The 24,610-nt window shown below is 38.2% G+C and overlaps 1 protein-coding gene and 1 pseudogene across 2 annotated transcripts; both read right to left on the minus strand.

Moving 5' to 3' along the window:
• Positions 1-5,595: 5,595 nt before the first annotated feature.
• LOC308350700 (olfactory receptor 5G25-like) lies at positions 5,596-6,540 on the minus strand (the record flags this gene model as incomplete). Its single annotated transcript, XM_080816211.1, has 1 exon — positions 5,596-6,540. One exon carries the CDS (start codon positions 6,538-6,540, stop codon positions 5,596-5,598), a length of 945 nt encoding a protein of 314 aa, XP_080672337.1.
• Positions 6,541-23,113: 16,573 nt separating this feature from the next.
• On the minus strand, positions 23,114-24,047 carry LOC308351129 (olfactory receptor 5G3-like; annotated as a pseudogene). Its single transcript has one exon. The product of its transcript is annotated as an olfactory receptor 5G3-like (transcript).
• Between the last annotated feature and the right edge of the window lie 563 nt (positions 24,048-24,610).

The following is a 24,610-nucleotide window of genomic DNA, read 5'->3' on the forward strand; positions in this document are numbered from 1 at the left end:
GTAGTTAGTCAAACAAAGAAAATCTCCTTGCCACAGTGTCCTCTCACAAGCTCATAAAGATATTCTCTGTAATTGTCTTTTGTTTTATTTCTTTGCCTTTCGCATCCTGATCTCCCAATAAGCAGGAGTTCATCTCAGTGTATGTTGTGTAATGTGGTAATATCGACTTATTTTCCACACGGTACTTAGAAATGCCAACATGTCATATCACTCTTTGTTTTTCCTTTCTTTCCTTTGCTTACAAAACTGTGCTAGGGCAACTATCATATTTTAAGATTCAACAGGCATTATTAAAGTTCTTACAGGTGTACACCTCTATGTTTGGAGTCATCACGTACATAAGAATGGTACTCATATAGGAAGAAACCAGTTGTCAACCAAGCCACTCACAGTGTATCTGTATTTCCAAACAAAAATACACTAAAATTTTCTGAAAGTGTTTATCAGAACCTATTTGCAAAAGCTGTCATTGCAAGTACACTGCATGATTCCAAAGAAGTGATTATTGTTGATACCTTTCAATGGCAACTTTTTTGACTGTATAGATTTACAAAATCTTATCAGAATAATATAACTCTTTAATCACCTTGTCTTCATCTTTGTCTGGAAGAATAAATGGTTATGGAAAATTCTGAAGGAGAAAACCACAATAAATCCCATCCTAATGAATAATCTTACCATGGCTATATGAAAAGACCCAGGCTTTGGAGGACTCACGGTGGGACCAAGCACCACCTCTTCTGTTCATAAGATTCCTTACCTAAGGCATGTGGCTCAACCTCTCAGGCCTTGTTTCTCCAGCTCTAATGTAGATCTAAGAAAGCAACCACAAATGGAATTAAAATATTCAATGAGATATTTATTGAACACTTGGCACAGTGTCTATGTCATAGCAGATCCTCAGCAAATGTATGAAGCAACATTATTCTTAAAGGATAAATACTGTTAAAGGATAAATATTCTGGGACACCTGGGTGGCTTTAAGCATCTGCCTTTGGCTCAGGTCATGATCCCAGGATCCTGGGATCAAGCTCCAAGTCCAGATCCCTGGTTAGCAGGAAGCCTGCTTCTCCCTCTCCCTCTGCTGTTCCCACTGATTGTACTCTCTCCCTTTCTCTCTCTCTCTCTCTCAAACAAATAAATGAAGTCTTTTTTTAAAAAAGGATAAATATTCTGTACAAATGAGTACTTTAAAAAAATGTTTTAATGTGAAACAAACAGAAAAAATAACAAAAAGGCAGGCCCAAGAAAGAAAACACACACGCACACACACACACACACACACACACACACACACACACATCCTGAAGTAAGAAGGACAAACTCAAAGTCAATTCTTCCCCCTCACAGACTACTATTCCTTCTTTAGGGTAAACGTTTATTCTGTGAGCATCAGTGTGGGTGGCAGAATTCCTATAATGTTCCTGTAAAGATCCCTAATCTTTGCCCTAATCCCAGGACTCTCTGAATATGATGAAATACCACTCATATGATTATGTTGTATTATATGACACAGTTAAACTTCTGCAAGACATGACTCTGGATGAACCAGTGGGTCCCAAGATTTCTCCAGCTCAGAGAAGAAGAGTCAGACAGGTTGGAAATATATGGAGAGCTAGATAAGTCACTGCTGGTCCGAAGCTGAAGGGGCCACAACAGAAGGCAAGTGAGCAACCCTAAGATGCTGAGAGAGGTTCCAGCTGACCGCCACTGGGGAACAGGCACCACAGTCCTACAACCATAAGGAACTGAGTTTTCTCAAACACACCAGCAAGCTTGGAATGAGCCTTCCCTGGAGCCTCTAGGAGGGAGCTGAGCCCTGACAACAGGTTCATATCAGCCTTGCAAGAGTCTGAGCAGAGAATCAGGCCATGATGGACCTGGACTTGAGACTCAGGGAAACTGTGAGGCAGTAAATTTAGGTGGTTATAAGTTTCCAGATATGTGGCAATTTCTTATGCATCAGTGGAAAATGACTACATGAGCCTGTTCATCCTTATGATAGAAAAAGCAGTATTTTACTTGCATGTATACCTATGATAATAAAAAGATCAGAGATGACAATTCTGGAAAGCACACAATATGTTTCCTCAGACACTGTGGAAGTTCAATCATGGATAATTATTAACAGGATTATTCCACCAGTGGAATTGTGCTGATTAACAAAACAGGATCATTTAAGCATGACTGAAATCGTCAACTCATGTTCAAATAGAAATAACAATCCCAATTTAATCTACCCCCCTCTCCTGATACCTCCTAATTAATCAATGCTAAGCTTAGATTTGATTGGAGGGATTATTTCGGAAAAGGACAATAAATATTGAATACTTTGTGGGCAAAGAAAATTTAAACTATTTATCAATTGCAAGCAACAGACACAGGAAATTCACCAGGAGAATATTAGTTAGCTCAGAGGATAACTGGACAAGACTCAGGACAGTTCTAGGTGCCCTATAGCAGAGACTGCATCTAATGGGGGATCTTGGCTGGAATAAATGAGCTCCAATCATTGTGTCATCCTCCTTACAACTCAAACTCCAGGGAAAATAGTTCAAGTTTAGGTCATATGCTTATAACTTTCTGTGGGAAGTCTGCAGCTCCATTACAATCTTATCAAGATTCTTGTCCACAGGTAAGAGAAAAATCTCCATAAGGAAAACAGGTATTTACTGTTGTAGACATAAATGAAGTACATGGATGTCTGTGAGAAACAACTGTGTATTATAGGAAAATGTTGCAAAATATAATGTTTCGCCAAAATATCACGCTGAAATCAAATCACTACAATAGCCATACAATGAAAAACGGAATAAAAGCATGATTTTAAAAAACATGTTCTAAAAAGTTAGCATTCTTTTTACTATTGCATGCCAAATTTCATGTTAAGTCACCCATATGTATCTGTATGCATATTTCCAATTATGAAACATTTTTCGTCTTGCAGACAAACCCTTCTTCCAAGGAAACACAGCCAGAACAGACACTTGAATATATGTCTGCTGATCTATAACATCATGAAATAAGGAATGGCATCTTAATCATAAATGTATTGTTCAATCTATAAATATACAATGAGCACCTACTATGTGCCAGGCTGTAACATCATGGACAAAGCAGTGAACATAAGCATCCTTCTAACATGAATCCCCCTTCTACAGGGAAGGACAAAAAAATAATGAAACACATAAATAGGTCATATTTGAGTATTTATAACTACTTCAAAAAGTAATAAAGAGAAAAGGGAAATTGTTGGAATATAATACGACCAGAGAATTATTTTAGGTAAAGAGGTCCAGAGGACCTCTCAGATGGCATCATACTTGAGCAGAGACTCAGACTTGGTAAAGGCTGGCCTGCAGCACTGCCTCAGGATGAGGAAACAGGAAATGGAAAGGCCGCTTAAAACCCCAAGAATAGCTGAAGAAATCCCACAGAGGATTTCCCACTGAAGGGGAGTGTGGCCTAAGCAGTCTGCTGCTCCATCCCCTAAAACGCTTTCAGACTGCTTTGCTCAAGGCTACCAAGACAATCAGCTCAGCTCTTTGCATCGTCCTGTTTTCATGGCACAGGGAGGCCTGGAGTGAGTATGAAAGAGACCACAGTTCATCCATCATAAAGTGCCTGGAAGATCTTACAGATTTACGCAGCAAGGAGTCACCTGGTGAAAAATAACAAGTATTTTCATCTGTTCTCCAAAGTTATCTTTTTTGTCAGCGCTCGTATGGCTCATAATAAATCCCTTCTCCCAATTAAGCATTAGGTAATGTCCTCCTTCTTTCAAACTTGCCCATTCCCAAAACCTGCATAACATACTGGAATGAAGAAAAATATCTTGAGAATCAGAACAAATCAGCGTTAAATCTTTGCTTTCTACTTTGGAAAATTCAAATACTTATTTGAACAAGGTTCTTTTCCTTTAATGAGCCAAATCATAGCATCCATACTCTGTGGAAAACAACCTAAAACAGAATGTTTACCTCTTTCCCAGACCCTAACCTTTGCAGAGGGTTTTCTCTATCACCTTTTCTAAAGATGAATAGATAAATACTCTATCTTGGCTCCTGGATTGGTTTTATCATAGAAATCACCATGTCTATGTACTTGATTTTTGGTCTTTATTTGTTCACTAGCCTATAACTTCCATGAGGACTTTTTTGCTTATGAACAGCACCCGATAAAGTGGCAGGCACACAAGAAGCATATGTACCAATTTGTTAATTAATTGTTGTATCATTCGTGGACTCCCATTCATCTTAATTAAAGGGCATCTTCCTGGATTTTGTCCTGAGTCAACAGTGAACACAGAGACCATCATTGCATAAAGCATGAGGAATAAACATGGAAAAAAAATTCTAGGCCTTAGAAGCTATTATTTACATTCTTCAACATGAATAGATTAAAATGCCATTTAAAGAAGACCTTCAAGAGAAGGCAGAGAAATTCTGTGTGAATCTTCAATTTGTACAAGACAAATGTTTCATCCCCTCATTCCTGCATTTGTTTGCTGTATTTTTTTTTAAATGGATAATTGAGAGATTATTGCATCTGGAGAAAAAATGCAGGAACACATTATGAGGTCATGGGCAATTCACTGAGTATTCTCAACCATCAGGTTTGTCGTCTATAAAGTGGAAATTAATTCCCTGCTGATGACATAAAAATCAATAACCAACAGTAGTAATAACTACTTCATATTTAAAATACATTTAAAAATATATAACACATTTTAAGTACATAAATAACAATATGCTAAAGTAATAGAAGTTATATGAATGTGGGAAAAAAGAATTGCAATGCATTCTGCATTTTATATGCATGAATCACATGATTACAGTGGCAAAATCTCAACAAGTAGTTACTTGAGTAGCAGAACAGCAGAACAGACTCTTGTCAAATGTCAACTAGAAAAGTGCAGGTGTTATTAGAGAGTGCAATTGTTACATACGACCAAAAAAATACCCCTTATAATATTTTTATTAAAAAAATAAATAAAAGGGGGACACTTGGGAGGCTCAGTCATTAGGGATCTGCCTTCAGCTCAGGTCATGATCCCTGAGTCCTGGGATTGAGCCCCTCATCGGGTTCCCTGCTCAGCGGGAAACCTGCTTCTCCCTCTCCCACTCCCCATGCTTGTGTTCCTTCTCTCACTGTCAGGTAAATAAATAAAACATAAAAAAGAAGTAAAACATAAAAAAGAAAAAAAAGAATAAAAGGTAAACTTGCAAGGGATTGCAAGATCTCAACATCTTGTAAAGCAAAACAGAGGTACTGTTTAGCTCATTGGTTAAGATTTTTCACTTTTCTCATATATAACAAAGCTTCTCATTTCCCATTACAAAATCTTAAGACTATTCTAAATCTTTGGGATTCTCTAAGCCACCTACTACATTTTAAAGCTCTAAATCTCAATCCTGTTAATCGAGAAATGAGAAAATCCAATGAGAAAATTGTAACCTAAAGATGTTATAGGACTTCAATGACACACAATAATAAAGAGTGAAGCTCAACACAAAAGTCGCACTCCCATCAGTCCATGCTCTTGCGTCTTGTGTAAATATCACCTCTCAATCTGTAGTACAAACGGAATCTAGTTTACTTACTCATAAGAAACTGCTTCTTCTCAAACCTCCTTTTGAATGAATCCTTAACCTCCCTGTTTCTCAGGCTGTAGATAAGTGGGTTCAACATGGGAATCACAGCTGTGTAGAACACAGAAACCACTTTATTGATGTCCAGGGAGAAACTAGAACTAGGGCGTACGTAGATGAAGAAGAGTGTCCCATACAGGATGGAGACAGCTGTCATGTGTGAAGAGCAGGTGGAGAAGGCTTTGCACCTCCCCTCAGCAGAGCGGATCCTCAGGATAGCAATGACGATGTAAATGTAGGAAACCAGGATGATCACACCACTGACCACTCCTAGAGCTCCAGCCAAGATGAAAAGTACAAACTGATTGACCTGGGTGTCTGCACATGCCAGGGACAGAACAGGAAGAAGGTCACAGAAGAAGTGATTGATGATATTTGGACCACAGTAAGGTAAGTGAAAGGTAAAAGTCGTGTGGGTCATAGTGCTCATAAGACCCATAGCATAAGGCCATACCACCAGCTGCACACAGACACGCTGGGACATAATGAGAGCATACAGCAAGGGCTTACAGATGGCCATATACCGGTCATATGCCATGGAGGCCAGGAGGAAACATTCAGTCACTACAAACCGACCAAAAAACCAGATCTGAGCAGCACAACCCAAGAAAGAAATTACTTTTTTCTCCACAAAGATATCAGTTAACATCTTAGGACCAATAACTGAAGAGCAGCATATATCCACAAAAGACAAGTGGCTGAGAAAAAAGTACATGGGAGTGTGGAGTCGGGGATCCATCCAAATGAGAGTGATCATCCCCATGTTTCCCAGAAGAGTGACAAGATAAACCAAGAGAAATACCAAAAAGAGGACAACCTGATGCTGGAAGTGATTTGTTAAGCCCACAAAAAAAAATTCAGTCACCAAAGTCTGATTTCCATAATCCATTCTTTGATTTAATCTGGAATGAGAAAGAGAAAGATTTTTCTTTGCAATCAATTTGTAATTAAATTTAAAATTAATTTAACTTCTATTTTTTCTCATTTAAAAGTGATAAACTGGCACCCAACTCTCTTGAAGTCTACATCTGATGGTCATGCAATCTAGTTGCAAACTATTTGTGCAATACAGAGTAAGTCACCAAACCTCACAGCACTCTTTAATTTTTTCCACAGAAACAGAAATTTTTAAGAGAATCATAGAATTTCAACCCAGAAGAGAACATTGGAGATTATCTGAGACATGTCTTCCAACTGTGCCAGGTTACATTTCTAAAAGTCCCTACATTGTACAAAGTATACTTAAAGAAATATTTTATAGAAAAAAAAGTACTGTGTGAATTTGATAAAGTTAGGCCAAACACCTTCTCTCACTCTAGGTGAAGGGTGTTTGGAATGTAACCTCTCCACCAATTCCTTTATATTTTAGATAAGTATTTAGTCATGTTATCTAAAAGATAGACCTGTGATGTCTAAAGAGCAAGCTCAAACAAGGGAAGATGGCTTTGACCAGGGTTCAAAATCTTCTGCTGAACCTCCTCGGTGACACCTTATCCCAAACATCTATGATCCTCCTGTCATTAGTTTATATAACCACTAACCTCATCAAACTCCATCAAATTTTTTAGTTTATCAAAAAGATACTAGTTCTTAAATATCAGTAAGTGTTATAACTAATTAAGTATTAATAGGAGCTGGGAAAGAAAAGCAATAATTTAAGGATGAAAAGGATACACGTGGGCATTTATCCCAGAGAAATGAAAACTTTCTCCACATAAAAACCTGTCTAATTTTGTTCACAGAAGCTTCAATCACAATGGCCAGACATATGAAACAACCAAAATACCCTACAATATGTAAATGGCTCAACAATCTTGGTACATCATACAATGGAATACTCTTCAGTAAGAAGGAGGGGAAAGAAATATGATACACACACAGTTTGAAAGGGTCTCCAGGTCATTACATTGAATTAAAAAGAGCCAATCTCAAAAATTCAGGATTCTATCATTATGACCTTTATATAACATTCTCAAAATGGTGAAATGACATAGATGGAGAACAAGTTATTGGTTGCCTAGGATTAGGAAAGGGAGGGAGAGTGACGGTGTAACTAAAAGCATAACATGGGCACATCCATGTAGAGATGGAAGAGTTCTGCAGCCTGATTGTCGCATGGGTTAAACAAAGCTATCTGCACACGAAGTTAATGTTATAGAACAAAACACACACATCACATCATTACCAATTGTCCAGATTTGATGTTGTGTTGTATTTGGTAAGACATACTGTTGGGGAACCCTGAGGGAAGGGATATGAGACTCTCTGTATATCTCTGCAACTTCTTGTGAATCTGTATTTCAAAATAAAACTCTTTAACAAAGAAGAAGAGGAGAAGGGGGAGGAGGAGGAGGAAGAAGATGCAGAGGAAGAAGAAGGAGGAGGAAGAGGAGGAGGGGGAGGAGAATTGGGAGGAGAGGGAGAGGGAGTTGGAGGAAGGAAGGAGGGGAAGGAGGAATGAATGAATGAATGAATGAATGAGAAGTGAGAGGAAGGAGAAATGAGGTTAGGATTCCAAAAATGGGAAATTGAGGAAGGGAGGAACATGTTTTGGATTTTGAAATAATCATAATGATTCCAACAGCACAATTACACAAAAATACCATTGGGTTGTGCAATAGGAGAAGCATGACAGAAATCTAAAACCACTCTCCCCTGGTAAGAAAGCCTGGAAAGGTTTTTGCTTAACAATGAAGTCATGAAGTTAAACTCTACTGACATCCGGGGCACCTGGGTGGCTCAGTGGGTTAAAGCCTCTGCCTTCAGCTCAGGTCATGATCCCAGGGTCCTGGGATCAAGCCCTGCATCAGGCTCTCTGCTCAGCAGGGAGCCTGCTTCCCCCTCTCTCTCTGCCTGCCTCTCTGCCTACTTGAGATCTCTCTCTCTCTCTGTCAAATAAGTAAATAAAATCTTTAAAAAAAAAATCTACTGACATCCTATGGTCCCATAGCCAAAGGAGCTTGGAAGGAAAGGTCTGGAGGGGTGGAATCCAAGATTAGCCCCCCCCCCCCAAAAAAAGTACCTTAGTTGTAAGATATTCAAGAATTTAGTATTTTCTAAGCATACAAACTCATTACAGCTCTTTGATATTTGTATTTTCTTTTTACTCAAGGAATATGTATATGAAAATAATAGTTCATGACTGTCAAAATGCATATTAATTTATTTTCCCAATCCAAAAATTTACCTAATCCAAAAATCCTAAGATAGAAAAATCATGATCCTAGGTATGCATGTGACTTTTGGCATGAGCAGCATGGAATTCAGGTCAGTGCATTCAGAGGTTTTCTTTCTACTTACAAAACTCAATGAAGGGAAAAGGAAGAAATTAAGAACCAGAGAGCCAAACCTCTTAATACTAACATCCTATGAGCCATAAATCCTTCAATACATTTCGCTATCCTTATGCCAAAAACAAAGTTCAATAAACATGTACATTCAAGTTAGGTCAGTTAAACCAAAAGACACAGACTCAACGTTTGACTTGTACCAAGTTATTCTTCATGGTAATCTTAGAGATGATGCTTTCCAGGCGCCTGAACGCATTTTTTGTTATCTAAACTCCTAAAGGCAGTTTAGGAAATAACTTAATGCACCTATCAAAGAAACATGTCTTAGACCCACTGCCTATCTATGTCATAGTGAATTATGAAAGTAGCATTCCTTGTTATAAAAACCAATTACCCTACAAAAATAGACTGGTCATTCTTCTCAGCTTTTCCAGGTGTCTAGGAAGATATACAATAAGTGATACCATCTTGAAACCTGGGCACTCCAAAAAGGCATTAATTGACTCAATCTACCCAACACACAGCAGAGGTTTTTCTAAAGGATTGTTGTGTACATTGGAGCCAATTCCCTCAAGGAATAAAAAGCTCAGGAGAACAGGCCTATAGAGAAAATATTGAAGTTATTTCAAGAGAAAAATACTGTGACTTGAATCCATTGTAATTACACAAAATAAACCCATCTCTCCCTTTGGGACCACCCCCCACACACACACACACGTGCTTCAAAATCCAGGTATATTTTGGGGGCTTATTTTGTTGTTTTTGTTGTTTTTAAGTGTATTTATTTATTTATTTATTTAAGAGAAGGAGTGTGAGTGGGGGCAGGGGCAGAGGGAGAGGGAGAGGGAGAGAGAATCCTAAGCAGAGTCTACGGACAATGTGAAGCCTAACACTGAGGCTCCATCTCAGACCCTGAAACCATGACCTGAACTAAAATCAAGAGTCAGACACTCAATCAACTGCACCACCCAGGTACCCCTGAAATCCAGTTTTGGGCCATTTTAAGTCTTCAACTGCTGCATGATATCACCAGCCTTTGACACTATACAGGTTTGAGAATATAAATATGGCCTTGCTTCAGAGGTATTATAATCAGAAGGTGAGTCTGGGTACACAGCAGCATAAGGGACTCCATGATCAGTCCGTGAGTTCCAGGATGGTAGACTCACTGTAGCTAGAGGGTTTGAAGAGTCTCTTAGATGTGATTATTCTCAAAGGGAGGTAAATATAGGTAGATTAAAATAAGGTGGGATGGGGTGTGTATGCAACAAAAGAGCTATAAATTTGGACATCATTTTTGAGAGACAGAAGTAGTCCACATTGGCTGTATAAAAATTTCAAATATAGGGGTAGAAAAAAATGGGTTTGGGCTCAAACTTCATAAATCTTCTTAGAGAGTATTAACCCATTCAAACCTCATAAGAACTCAGTGAAGGGGATGAATAGAAAAATCTGGATTCTCCTACCTCTCATCAGGATACTCAGTCAGTCCACTTTCTATTTTTTAAGATTTTATTCATTTTTTGAGATAGAAAGAGCATGCAAGAGAGCAAGAGCAGCGACAGGGAGAGGAGCAGAGGGAGAAGCAGACTCCCCACTGAGCAGGGAGCCGTTGTCTGTTGCTGGGGTCAGTCCCAGGACCTTGGTATCATGATCTGAGCTGAAGGCAAATGCAGAAACAAATGAGCCACCCAGGCACTCCAGTTCACTTCCTATTTGTCCAAGGAAAGCAGGATTCTAACTCAAAATCTTTCTCTCTCTTCTTTTTTGCTTCTAATGTATTTCTCTCCAGGTGTCTGCACAATTTTCTTCTTCACTTCATTCAGACTTCTACTCACCAGAGAGGCCATCTTCAGTCATCCTTTGTAAAAGAGTAAAGCTAACCCCACCCTGACCCTCATCCACTTTCCCTCCTGCACAGTTTTTTCTTCAGAACAAACATTGAATTTTTATCAACATCATACCATTCTACAACAATTAGTATGGATTTTGTTTAGGTTTTCCACACTATACCTCCAGCTTCTGGAATAGTGTTTTAAAGAGTAAATGTTCAATAAATATTTTTAAACAGTGATTAAATGAGTAAGTGGACTTAAAATTTTAAGAATGTGGCTGCAGGAAGAAAAATCAGATTAATCTAACTTCTTGAAGGTGATGGGTACATGTGAAGTTCATGTGGTAATGGAAAGGAATTACACTGTTTCTTTAGGAGATCATCCTAGGAAGATCAAATGTGAATGGGCCGAAGTTTGTTCCTGGATGGGAGACAGAAGTAAGCCAAGATTGAATTCTAACTGCCAGACTTGGGACAATGTTTTATATCTTCACTAGACTCAACTGCCTGGCTGGCCTTTGACTTCTTCCCTTATACACCTCCTGGAATTCATTTTTTCCAATATCACGAATTATCCAAGAGATCAAAACTTGATCTCATCACACAGATCACTGGGCTTTAGAGATACAAGTCCATTTCTGCTACAGTTTCTACTGTCTTTAGGAAAGACATGAGGGCACCAACATCACTAATATGATTGGAGGTATCAGTCCTCTCTAGACCAGACTGGCAGAAGGAAACAATGTTACAGAAATACAGAGCTAGCTGATGGCCACATTGATAATAGGATCCCCAGACAGTAGTGGCCAGCAGGCAGTGGTAAACAACCAGAAGGCGGGAATAGATGATCTAGCTAAAAGAATATGTCTTTTATTCTTCCATCTTCTCTTAGTATTTACTTGAAATATGACAACATTCTTTACTATTTTTCTGCCACCACAGTTATACTAAAATAAGGAATTCACAGCCACATTTCTAATTACTAAAATGTGAATGTTATATTTTATATCTGATATGGTTAATCATAATTATCTTTCCAATTATTCTTGCCTGGTGTGAATTTCCTATACAAGAAAGCTGAAAACTGACACTTGAAATGCTAAATGTATCATGCACAAATTCCCAAACCATTCATCCATTTCTAGATATTTCTTTCTGTTACATCATTTTTTTTTTCTATTCTACTAGCATGACAGCTAGGTGTCATGGTAAGGAATTCATTTGTATGGTATAGAATATCTTCTCTCACTCTCTACAGTTTTACATTTCTTGTTTCTGCTATGTAAGATCAACGGAACCTAATTAGTCTCACTTACAAGGCCTAACCGCTCAAGAACTCAAAGACAGCACAATACAACAACTGAAAAGTATGATAATACCAGAGATTTCTTGGGCTAAATGACCATTTGAATGTTAGATGTCAAAATACTGATTAAAAATAATAATAATAATCTTGGAAGGTTGACCCAGGAGATTTTCCCATTTGTTCCCTTGTTGTCACAGCAATGAAGGAAACAGAAGTGGAAGGGGATTGCATAAGTATTTAAGAGGAAAATGGTGGATTATATTTTGACTCCATATGTACCCCTGTATTCATTTATTTAATGCATCAGTACTTTTATAAAGCAGTGTTCCAGATGCTTCAGGTACATCAGTGAGCAAAACAGTAAAATCTTAAAAAAGGAAAAATAAAATCTTTGATGTGATTAAAAGTCTCAGTGTCACTACCATGAAAATATTTTAGGCTCCGTGTATATTCAATGTGTCAGCCCAAGTGTCGGGGTTTATAAAAGCCTCCTCAAATGATATGATCAGCCTCCTAAGGAAGAGAACAGCTAAGCTCTTCAACAACAATCACATGAGCTTGTTTGGGGCCTGGTCAAATGGGTAGGTTAGATAAACTTTATAGCATGGGTTTTCCTGCTATGGAATTCATATTCCAGAATATGCCTACTCCTCTTCCTTCATTAACCATTATTTGACTCAACAAACTTAAGAGTTTATAAGTAAATTTGGCATTCTACATTTATTATCATTTCAAGAACCACAAGAAAATACCAAGTCATAGGGATGACCCTGATGTGGAGGAAAGCAAAAGACTGAGATAAAAACTATATTAAAGTATTAAACAGTTCCTCTGAGACTTAGCCAGCCCACAAATCCGCAGGCACTAATGCAAGCAGCCACACCACGCAAGTGACTTTTAGGATGCCAGCTTCAGTGAAGAAGAATCCCATAATAAAAATGAGAGAATTGGGGGCACCTGCATGGCTCAATCAGTTAGGTTTCTGTCTTCAACTCAGGTCATGATCTCAGGGTCCTGGGATCAAGCCCAGCATCAGGCTCTCTGCTCAGCAGAGAGTCTGCTTCTACCTCTCTCTCTCTGTGTTCTCTCTCTCTCTCTCTCTCATTGTCTCTTTCAAATAAAAAAATAAAGTTTTTTTTTTTAAATGAGAGAATTGAAGTCTAATTGTAGACCATTTCCTAAGAAAACATGGGTTCTACCCAATGTACATAAAACGGCAAAAAAAAAAAAAAGTTTTCTCATAAGAAGATGGAAGATGTGTACGGTGTAAGAGAATGGTCGAGTTTCATTCTTCTATATATAGCTGTCCAGTTTTCCCAGCACCATTTATGGAAAAGACTGTCTTTTTTCCGCTGGATATTTTTTCCTGTTTTGTCGAAGATTATTTGACCATAGAGTTGAGGGTCCATATCTGGAGAAAGGGGAACCCTCTTACACTGTTGGTGGGAATGCAAGTTGGTGCAGCCACTTTGGAGAACAGTGTGGAGATTCCTCAACAAATTAAAAATAGAGCTTCCCTATGACTCTGCAATTGCACTACTGGGTATTGACCCCAAAGATACAGATGTAGTGAAAAGAAGGGCCACCTGTACCCCAATGTTTATAGCAGCAATGGCCATGGTCTCCAAACTGTGGAAAGAACCAAGATGCCCTTCAACGGACAAATGGATAAGGAAGATGTGGTCCATATACACTATGGAGTATTATGCCTCCATCAGAAAGGATGAACACCCAACTTTTGTAGCAACATGGATGGGACAGGAAGAGATTATGCTGAGTGAAATAAGTCAAGCAGAGAGAGTCAAGTATCATATGGTTTCACTTATTTGTGGAGCATAACAAATAACATGGAGGACAAGGGTAGATGGAGAGGAGAAGGGAGTTGAGGGAAATTGGAAGGGGAGGTGAACCATGAGAGACTATGGACTCTGAAAAACAACCTGAGGGTTTTGAAGGGGCGGGGGGATGGGAGGTTGGAGGAACCAGGTGGTGGGTATTAGGGAGGGCACGGATTGCATGGAGCACTGGGTGTGGTGAAAAAACAATGAATACTGTTACGCTGAAAAGAAATAAAAAATTAAAAAAAAAAAAAGAAGATGGAAAATGGTGTAACATTAAGAATGGAAATAGAGGGGCGCCTGGGTGGCTCAGTGGGTTAAAGCCTCTGCCTTCGGCTCAGGTCATGATCTCAGGGTCCTGGGATCAAGCCCCACATCTGGCTCTCTGCTCAGCGGGGAGCCTGCTTCCCTTCCTCTGTCTCTGCCTGCCTCTCTGCCTACTTGTGATCTCTGTCAAATAAATAAAATCTTAAAAAAAAAAAAGAATGAAAATAGAGCCAATGATTTTTGCTACTTGTGAGGACTCAGTTTAGATGTGATATATTCCCTCAAAAATCAAGGGCAATCGATATCATTTCTCATGCACTAATGTCGTGAGAAAGAAAAGAAAGGGAAAGGAAGGGAACAGAGGGAGAAAGGGAAGAGGATAAACGTTGCTTGAGAAGAGGAGCAGTCATGGCCTGCATTTGAAGAGTGGAAGAAAGGACAAACAACTTATTTTCAAAACCCATGTAATAGCAGAGTAGGTACCTAGTACCATAACAGGTAGAGCAGCAGAAATAAAAACTGTCAGGAACATATGTAGACCATAAATGAGAAGCACTTGCAGACAGAGAACATGCACATTAGTAATCCTGGGAAGTGATCCTTCCCATGAGGTGTGATGTCAGTCTTCAATAGGCTTGGATTGAAAAGGCATCAAGGGCACCAGAATTCTCTTGTAAGATGAATAAGGTCTGAGGATCTAATGGAAAACATGCTAACTGTGGTTGACAGCACTGTACTGTCTAACTGAAATTTGCAAGGAGAGTAGAATGTAAACGCTCTCACCAACTCCAAAAGAAGATAACTATATGAGGTGATGTACATGTGAATTAACTAGATGGGGAGAATCCAGTCACAGTGTATACATATATCAAATCATCCCATTGTGCAATTTAAGTATCTTACAATTATGTTTGTCAATCTTGCTCAATAAAGCTGGGGAAAAAATAAAAATGAAATAAAGAAAAGACATCAATGAGCAGAAGAAGAGTGAAAGAAATAATAGTGAGGTTACCCACCCATAACATGAGTCAGACTTTTTTCTCATACTTGAAAGCCACACCATCTGACTATTGAATAAATATCAAACATACAATATGTCCAAATAGTGGTTGACTTGTATCAGTTTAATAAAATAACATGCACACATGGATCTTCCATTTTAATGAGGGAAGATAATAAATAATAAATTTAAAAATCAATTAATTTTTCCCTTCCCCTATGTTCATCTGTTTTGTTTCTTTAGTTCCACATGTGAGTTAAATCATATGGAATTTGTCTTTCTCTGACTGACTTATTTTGCTCAGCCTAATGCACTCTAGCTCCATCAACTTCATTGTAAATGGCAATATTTCATTATTTTTCATGGCTGAGTGATATTCCATTGTGTGTGTGTGTGTGTGTGTGTGTGAGAGAGAGAGAGAGAGAGAAAGTGTGTGTGTACCACATTTTCTTTATCCATTCATTCATTGATCAATGAACATTTGGGCTCTCTGCATAGTTTGGCTATTGTTGATAATGCTGCTATGAACATCAATGTGCATGTGTCACTTTGAATCAGTATTCTTGCATTCTTTGGGTAAATACCAAGTAGTGCAATTGCTGGGTAGTAGGTTGTATATGTAGGTTTATATATTGTAACATGACTGTCATCTGTATGTCTTCTTTGGAAAAATGTCTATTCATGTCGTCTGCCCATTTCTTAACTGAATTATTTGTTTTTTGTGTGTTGAGTTTAAGAAGTTCTTTATAGATTTTGGGTACTAACCCTTTATCAGATATGTTATTTGCAAATATCTTCTCCCATTCCATAGGTTGCCTTTTAGTTTTGTTCACTGTTTCCTTCACTGTGCAAAAATTTTTATTTTTTTTATTTAAATTCATCTAACCAACATATAGTACATCATTAGTTTCAGATGTAGAGTTCAATAATTCATCAGTTGCATGTAACACCCAGTGTTCATCACATCACGTGCCCTCCTTAATGCTCATCACCCAGTTATCCCATCCCCCACCCACCACCCCTCCCGGGACCCTCAGTTTGTTTTCTATAGTTAAGATTCTCACTCTAATGACTTCCCATTCAGTTATCTCTCCCTCCCCCTACCGTCCTCTGCTCTGTTTCTTATGTTCCACATATGAACGAAACCATATGGTAATTGTCTTTCTCTGATTGACTTATTTCACTCAGGATACAGCCTTCAGTTCCAGCCACATCAGTGTAAGTGGTAAGTATTCATCTTTTCTGATGGTAATATTCCACTTTATATATGAACCACATCTTTATCCATTTATCTCTCAGTGGACATCATGGCTCTTTCCACAGTTTGTCTATTGTGGACCATGCTGCTATAAATTTTGGGATGCAGATGCCCATTTAGATCACTATATTTTTATCTTTGGGGTAAAACCTAGAGGTGCAATTGCTGGGTCATAGGGTAGCTCTATTTAACTTTTTGAGGCCCCTCCATGCTGTTTTCCAGAGTGACTCTGACAGCTTGCATTCCCATCAACCACGTTAAAAGGGTTCCTCTTTCTTCACATCCTCACCAGCATTTGTTGTTTCCTGACTTGTTAATTTTAGCCATTCTGACTAGTGTGAGGTGATTATCTCATTGTAGTTTTGATTTGTATTTTCCTGATGCCAAGGGATGTAAAGCATTTAAATCAAGTGTCTGTTGGCTATTTGTATGTCTTCTTTGAAGAAGTTTCTATTCATGTCTTCTGTCCATTTCTTGACTGGATTGTTCACTTTTGGGGTGTTTAGTTTGATAAGTTATATATAGATATTGGATATTAGCCCTTTATCTAATATGTCATTTGCAAATATCTTGTCCCATTCCATAGGCTGCCTTTTACTTTTGTTAACACTTTTCTTTGCTCTCAGAAGCTTCCTTTGATGAAGTCCCAACAGTTCATATTTGCTTTTGTTTCCTTTGTCCTTGGAGACATATCTAGCAAGAAGTTGCTGCAGTCAAGGTCAAAGAAGTTGCCACATGTGTCCTCCTCTAGGATTTTGATGGATTCCTGTCTCACATTTAGGTCTTTCATCCATTTTGAGTTTATCTTTCTGTATGGTGTTTTTATCTTCATGAGGTCCCTTGGTTCATTTTTGCTTTTGTTTCCCTTGCCTCCAAGCAACATGTCTATTAAGAAATAACTACAGCAAACATCAAAGAGGTTGCTACCTATGTTTTCTAGGATTTTGATGGTTTCCTGCCTCACATTTAGGTCTTTCATCCATTTTGAATTTGAGGCAAAGTCTTAGAAACTTTTAACTATAAAGAACAACAACAACAAAAAAAAAAACAAATTGATGGTTACCAGAGGGGAGGTGGGTGGGTGAAGAGCTAAATGTTGATGGGTATTGAGGAGGGTAGTTATTGTGAGGAGCACAAGGTGTTGTATGTAAGTGATGAATCAGTAAATTCTACTCTTGAAATCAATATTATGCTATATGTTAGCTAACTACAATTTAAATAAAAACTTGAAATAAAAATAAATTTAAAATAATCCATTTAAATGTATTATTGGTTGGAAGGTGAAAAGTGTGATCAATAACAGAAAAAGTTAGCTCAGGGTAAAGGAAATCTACATCTCCTGATGGGGTAGTGATGGTAACAAATTCAGTATTCAATAAGAGTAAATATCATTGAGAAAACGAGCTTCAAGCCAAGGCAGAAAGGTCTGGAAGACCCTCAGGCACATATTGGAAGATGAGAGATCTCAGCCAGAGAGAACATTATTGCAAAAGCCATGAAGGGACTTCAGGTTCCTAGTTCTTCAGGTAAGACTCTTGGAAGCCACCAATCTGTCCTAATAAGTAAAAAGCTAAAGATACTGAAGAATCAATATAACTCTTCTTGGATCTATAAGAGATGGGACAACACAGGGCAAACCACTGTCCCCAACAGCGGAGAAATGGATAGGTGAAAACAGAGAGTCACAGCTTACTCACAAGAGGAAATTTCCATGGGAACCAGTGCCTTGACAGGAAAACCTGAACTGAAAAAATAGAGTGAGATTTACCTCCAGGAATTCAACCAGGCACCCACTGTAAATATAAAAGAAAAATCCTCTTTTGCTTCCATCAGGGGAGAAGAGGAAGCATTCTGAAATCCGTCAGAAAGCTATGTACTTCTTAATAAAGCCAGCCCTCAGGAGAAACTAGTTAACTGGTTAACCATGCAATCCCCTGCTGGGGGTCCTCTCAAAGCCTCATGCATCTGGGGGGAAGAGAAATGGCCAACTTCAGCCTTCTCTAGCCTTCCACCTGGAAGAAGGAAATAACTTACTCCAGTCCACTCTTGTCATCCTGTCCCAACTTACAAGGAAGAAAAAACAATACTGAGAAGCACTTTTGAAGTTCATAGTCCAGAGGCATAGTTCCACCAAAACCTGATACCTAATCAAAGGATTACAGAATGTTTCCAGCCATCCACACCTTGCAACCACCTTGGTAAAGGTCTGTTTATAGCAGCCCCTCTTACCCGGAACACCATGTCTGACTATAAAGAAAAAATCAAAAGGCACATACAGAAAGGCAAAAACATGATCCAAAGAGACAGCAAATATTAGAATCAGGCATGATAGAGATGTAGGAATATCAGACCAAGAATTTAAATCAGCTATGATTAAAATGCTGGAGATCAAAAACACTGTAACCAAAATAAAGAATGCCTTTGATGGGCTCATTAGTAGACTGGACACGGTTGAGGAGAGAATCCATGAGCCTGAAGGTATAGCTATAGAAACTTCAAAAACTGAAAAGGAAAAAACAAAGAAAAAACAAAAAGAGGAAGAAGAAGAATAGGGACAAATATTAAATAAGGTCTGTGGGGCAACAACTGAAAAAGGAGTAACATATACATGATGGGAATATCAGAAGAAGAAAGAGAGGAATAGAAGAAACATCTAAGGGCTGTCAGGCTGGCTCAGTCAGCTGAGTGTCTGACTCTTCATTTTGGCTCAGGTCATGATCTCAGGGTTGTGAGATCAAGTCCTGCATCAGGCTGCACACTCAGAAGGGAGTTTGCTTGAGATTCTCTTCCTCTTCCTCTCTTCCCCCAACTCTCTCTCTCTAAATAAATAAATGAATAAATATTTTTAAAAAAATAAATATTTTAAACAATGACTATTTTCCCCAAGTTAAACTTAGGCACTAAACCACCGATCCAGGAAGCTGAGAGAATACCAAGCAGAATAAAGGCCAGCAAAAACCACACGCAGGCATATAATTTTCAAAGTGCAGAAAATTAAAAATTAAAAAAGAAATCTTGAAAGAAGCCAGAGGTAAAATGCCTCATCTACAGAGGAACAAAGATAAAAATTATATCTGACTTCTCAGAAACCATGTGCATTATGAAAATCAATGGCCTTCTGCCAGAAGCTAATATTACAAACCAGGAAATTGCAGTGAGTGGAGACCTAACTAACAGAGAGTTTCCCTGTGATATTGGGGCTTATTCACCTTTTCTTCACAAAATAGGGGGAACTACTTAAAGACTTTCTGGGTGAACAAACGAACAAACAAAAAATGCACCTGCATGTGAATTTCTGTCACTGCCCTGTAGGAAGAATCAGTTGGGAATATTTCTTGCTAATAAAAACAAAACAAAAATCTATTTTAAGATCCACTGCATTACACCTATAAAGTCTAAAAGAAAAGAATACGGTGCCGTAAGAGCAAAACACAGAGGTGTTCTAATTGACCCCATCTCTAATCACTCCCTTAGGGTGAGTCTCTGAGTGGCAGTAATATTTAAATGGTATATGAAAAACAAGTTGTTAATTCACATGAATATAATAGGAAGAGATTCTAGGCAGAATACATTAGGAGATCAGAAGAGCAATAACTTGAGCTAGAGGAAGACAGTTGGTTTGAATACATTTGCATATTCTTGGAGAAGGACCATAGAGCAATTCAAGAAATTTATAATTATCACTTGCTTCCTGCTGTTCTCCACCCAATTCCCATTCAATAGAATGTGCATCATAAATGTGTAAGAAGCCATTAAAATGACAGAAAATACTTCAGCTCTCCTACTAGGAAATGACTATCTCAATAGGTGACAGATTTGAGACATGTTATGTAATGAAGATGCACAGTAGAGTCATTTTAAGGCAAAGTCTGACAGAAGAAACTGTTGATCTTTCTAGATAAAAATACATTTCCCTTTGGCACACCTAAACCCAAGTTTTAACAGTTCTTAGTAAGATGGTGTTGGGAAAGTTCACAAAACTGACAATTAACGAAATGAATCGATCATAATCTTTGACCTAGCTATAGCTTACATTTGGAAATCTTGTACTACAGGTATATAAATACCGGATATAAATCCCAAATGTTGGGACATTATTGGTAGGGGGAATAAAAGGAAACAAGTTGTGTCAGTAGGAGAAGCATCCATTCTATGAACTGTTGTGCTACAAAGAATATAAAATGTAGTTTAACATGGATATATTTAAAATAATACTTAGTTTACTTTTCAAACTTCATCATTCGCATTGTGTTGTTTTGAATTTAGCATTTTTTTTCATTTCAATGTTTTTAATAAGAAGAAAACTTACCACCTTGTATAAAAATTATAGACTCTGGGTGGGGGGTGGGAGAAAATACTGATCTTTAGGGGGAAAAACTAAGAGATTGAAGCATAAAGTTACTAAGAATTTCTCCATTTTACTTATTTTTTTTAAGATTTTATTTATTTATTTGACAGACAGAGAGCACAAGTAGGCAGAGAGGCATGTGGGTGGGGGGGAAGGCTCCCCACGGAGCAGAGAGCCCGATGTTGAGCTCCATCCCAGAACCCTGGGATCATGACCTGAGCTGAAGACAGAGGCTTAACCCACTGAGCCACCCAGGCGCCCCATTTTACTTAGTTTTTGACAAGGATTTCATTCACCAGTACTTAAAAGTGTTTCATGAAATCAGAGAATGTTAGAATGGAAACATAGCCTTACTAGAAGGCGTTGAGTCCATTTGCCCAAACTTACTTTCTTACAGATATATTCATTCATTCATTCATTCAATTTTGACACAGATTACAGCTTTTCAAAAGTAAATTTTAGTTACAAAAGCAAACATTTGTTGTAAAACAAGTCCACCAACTCGCATGAGCATGAAGCACCCCCCCTGCTTGCTATTTTCAAAGTCCCCCTACGGAAGGAACCAGTTTTTAAAAGTTTGTGCAGGAACTGCACACTTTTCTCCATGACCATATACATAATACATATGCACATACCAATATATTTTTCACATTAGGTAACTTTTACCTCCACCTTTTTTACTTTTTTTTTTTTTTAACAAAGTGTTGGGGGAGGTCATCAAGATCTGAGCTCTAGTTGATCTGTGGGCCGGACCCAGGCAACCTGAGGCTTCTCTCCCTTCTCCTACCCTTGGAATGTGCATTCTGCCTACATCCTCTGCTCCTAAGAGCTGTCCCAAGAACATAGCCTTGAGATAGTGATGTATTCTTGGGACTCTCTATGTGTTTGAACCTTGGCAAGGCCTTTATATAAACTTTGAAGATTTGACAAGCAGTAGCAGACATACATTCTTACTGCAGCACTCAGAACAGACTTATTTAAGTCCCCTTGCCGGTTAAACCCTCCACCTACCATTCTGAAGTGGCCTGCATTTTTCTTTGGTCTCGCCCTACCCTTTGTGATGGGGGCCACTTACTGATTTCACTGGAGGCTCCTGGGGAAGTTGCAAACCAACACAAACTGTGATCTGCTTTACAGATTAAATTTTGGCTTGATTTTTTTTCCATCTGTCAATGATTTTATCAGGCAGTTTCCTCCAAACTAAAGCATGAATATCTAATTTCTTCTTTTTATAATTAGCTGTGCAACACTTCAAAGAAAGAATGTATGTTTCTCCTAATGATACAAACTAGTTTCTTTTTATTCCCCCTACAAAAGGTGCTACAACATTTGTGTCTGGTATTTATTTTTCTGTAGCACAGATTTCCAAATGTGAAATAGCTAGGTCAAAGATTATGTGAATTTTAATAGAAATCATCAAATTACTTTCTGAAAATGTAGCTATTTTATGCTTAGCTATCAGAGTTCAGTGTAAAATTGCTCTCTATATCCAGTGGTAACCTTACCAGCATTGCACATAATCATTTTAATGTTTGCTAATCTGATAAATGAAAAGAAGCTTTGTACTGTCATTTTGATTTCATTTACTTGAAAAATTGTGAAGTTGAGCAATTTTTTATGTATTTATATTTTGGCCATTTGTTATTTCCATTTGTGCCAACTGCTCATCCATCCATCCAGTGGTCCATTTCTCTATTGTGTGTCATATATATGTACATATATGCTCAGCACTTTCCTACTGAGACACTAACTCATTGGAGCCACCCATTTTGCAAGTGTTCTCTCACTTTCCATTTTTCAACTTTTAACAAGGTCTATGAAGCCTTTGTTTATTTTTTTTCTTTTCAGCGTAACAGAATTCATTGTTTATGCACCACACACAGTGCTCCATGCAATATATGCCCTCCATAATACCCACCACCTGGCTGCCCCAACCTCCCACCCCCCACCCCCTTCAAAACCCTCAGATTGTTGAAGCCTTTATTAGTGAACTCTTTCTTTCCCTTATAACGTATTTCCCTTATAGTATTTGCTGTTCTAGTCTGGAATAAATGTCATCTCACATATGAAAATACATAAATATTCTGGATTTTCTTCTGGCATACATTACATTTATACCTTTAATATATCTGCAAATTATTTTGTATTCCCCATCACTTAGCAATGAAGACTGAAGAAAAAAGTATATAGACTGTCTATAAGTAACCTGGTAACTCCCCAGGAATTAAAAAGAATTTATTCTCAGCCCAGTGTTCTTTTTACCACACATTATGAACCAACATCTATGGTACAGCATGGCAGAGCTATATATTACAAAACCATTAGAGAATTTTTCCTTTCAAAATTCCTCCTGAATGCATTTTTTACCTCCTTGTTTCTCAAGCTGTAAATGAGGGGGTTCAACATGGGGATTACCACAGCATAAAACAGAGAAATCACTTTATTGATATCCAGGGAGGAAGTGGAGCCAGGCCGAACATAGATAAAGAAAAGAGTCCCATAGAGGATGGAGACAGCAGCCAGGTGAGAAGAGCAAGTGGAGAAAGCTTTCTGCCTCCCATCAGCAGTCCGGATCTTCAAGATGGCCACCAGGATGCAAATATAGGAGACCATGATGATCAGGCCACTGAGTATTCCTATACATCCAGCCAAATATAAAAATACAAGCTGAATCATGGAAGTGTCTGCACATGCAAGTAAAAGCAGTGGTGAAATATCACAGAAAAAATGATTGATGATGTTTGGACCACAGAAGGGTAAGAGAAAAGTCAGTGTCATATAAGTCATGCTGCTTATAAAAGCCATGGCATAAGGCCCCATAACCAGCTGCACACAGACCCTCTGGGACATGATGAGTGTATACAGTAAGGGCTTACAGATGGCCATATAACGGTCATATGCCATGGAAGCCAGGAGGAAACATTCACTTGCCACAAAGAAACCAGAGAACCACATCTGTGCAGCACAACCCACAAAAGAGATGTCTTTTTTCTCCGCAAAGATATCACACAGCATCTTGGGGGCAATGGAAGAAGAAGAACAAATATCTACAAAGGACAAGTGGCTGAGAAAAAAGTACATAGGAGTGTGGAGTCTTGGATCAGTCCATATGAGAATGATCATCCCTATGTTACCCCCCAGGGTGACAACATAGACAAAGAGAAGCATGACAAAGAGGACAATCTGATGCTGGAGGTGATCTGTGAGGCCCAAGAAAAGAAATTCAGTCACTTCTGTCTGGTTCTTATCTTCCATCTGTCAGTTGTAACCTATGTAAGAAATTTAAAAATACATTTTATTTTTAAAATATCAATTGGCATATACAAAACAGCCTTTTAAACTTATTACAAGTTTTGTTTTGTTTTTTTTAATCTGTAGAGGAGGCAGTTATGGAAACAATGTTGGACTGGTCAACAGTATTTCCAAGGACTAGTTCCTGTGAGTTGTGATCCCCGTGTAAACTTGAGTAATTCATACTTGATCTTTTTAGATTCAGTTCTCTTGGCCATCAAAAGAGCAGCCTAACTATAAAATCTAAAACTCTCTTGGGTTCTAAAATTGTATTTGAAATTAAATGAAGTCTCTGTATTTCATTTTTATCATATGATAGAATAGTAATGCCTACCTAGGAATACAATAACCAGTGATATTGTAAGAAATGATGAAAAATTCAGATCTTGATAATTGACAGTTGGGATGGGGTAAACAGAATAGAAATAAAGCCCTTTCAGTTCCTGTTTTGATGGAGTGGATAGTACCATTCAGATGTCATGAAGACAACATCCATATCTGTGTATATTAATCTCTTCCCCTTATAA

Source organism: Martes martes (assembly GCF_963455335.1).
Source record: "Martes martes genome assembly, chromosome: 10".
In the NCBI taxonomy this organism is placed as follows: Eukaryota; Metazoa; Chordata; class Mammalia; order Carnivora; family Mustelidae; genus Martes; species Martes martes.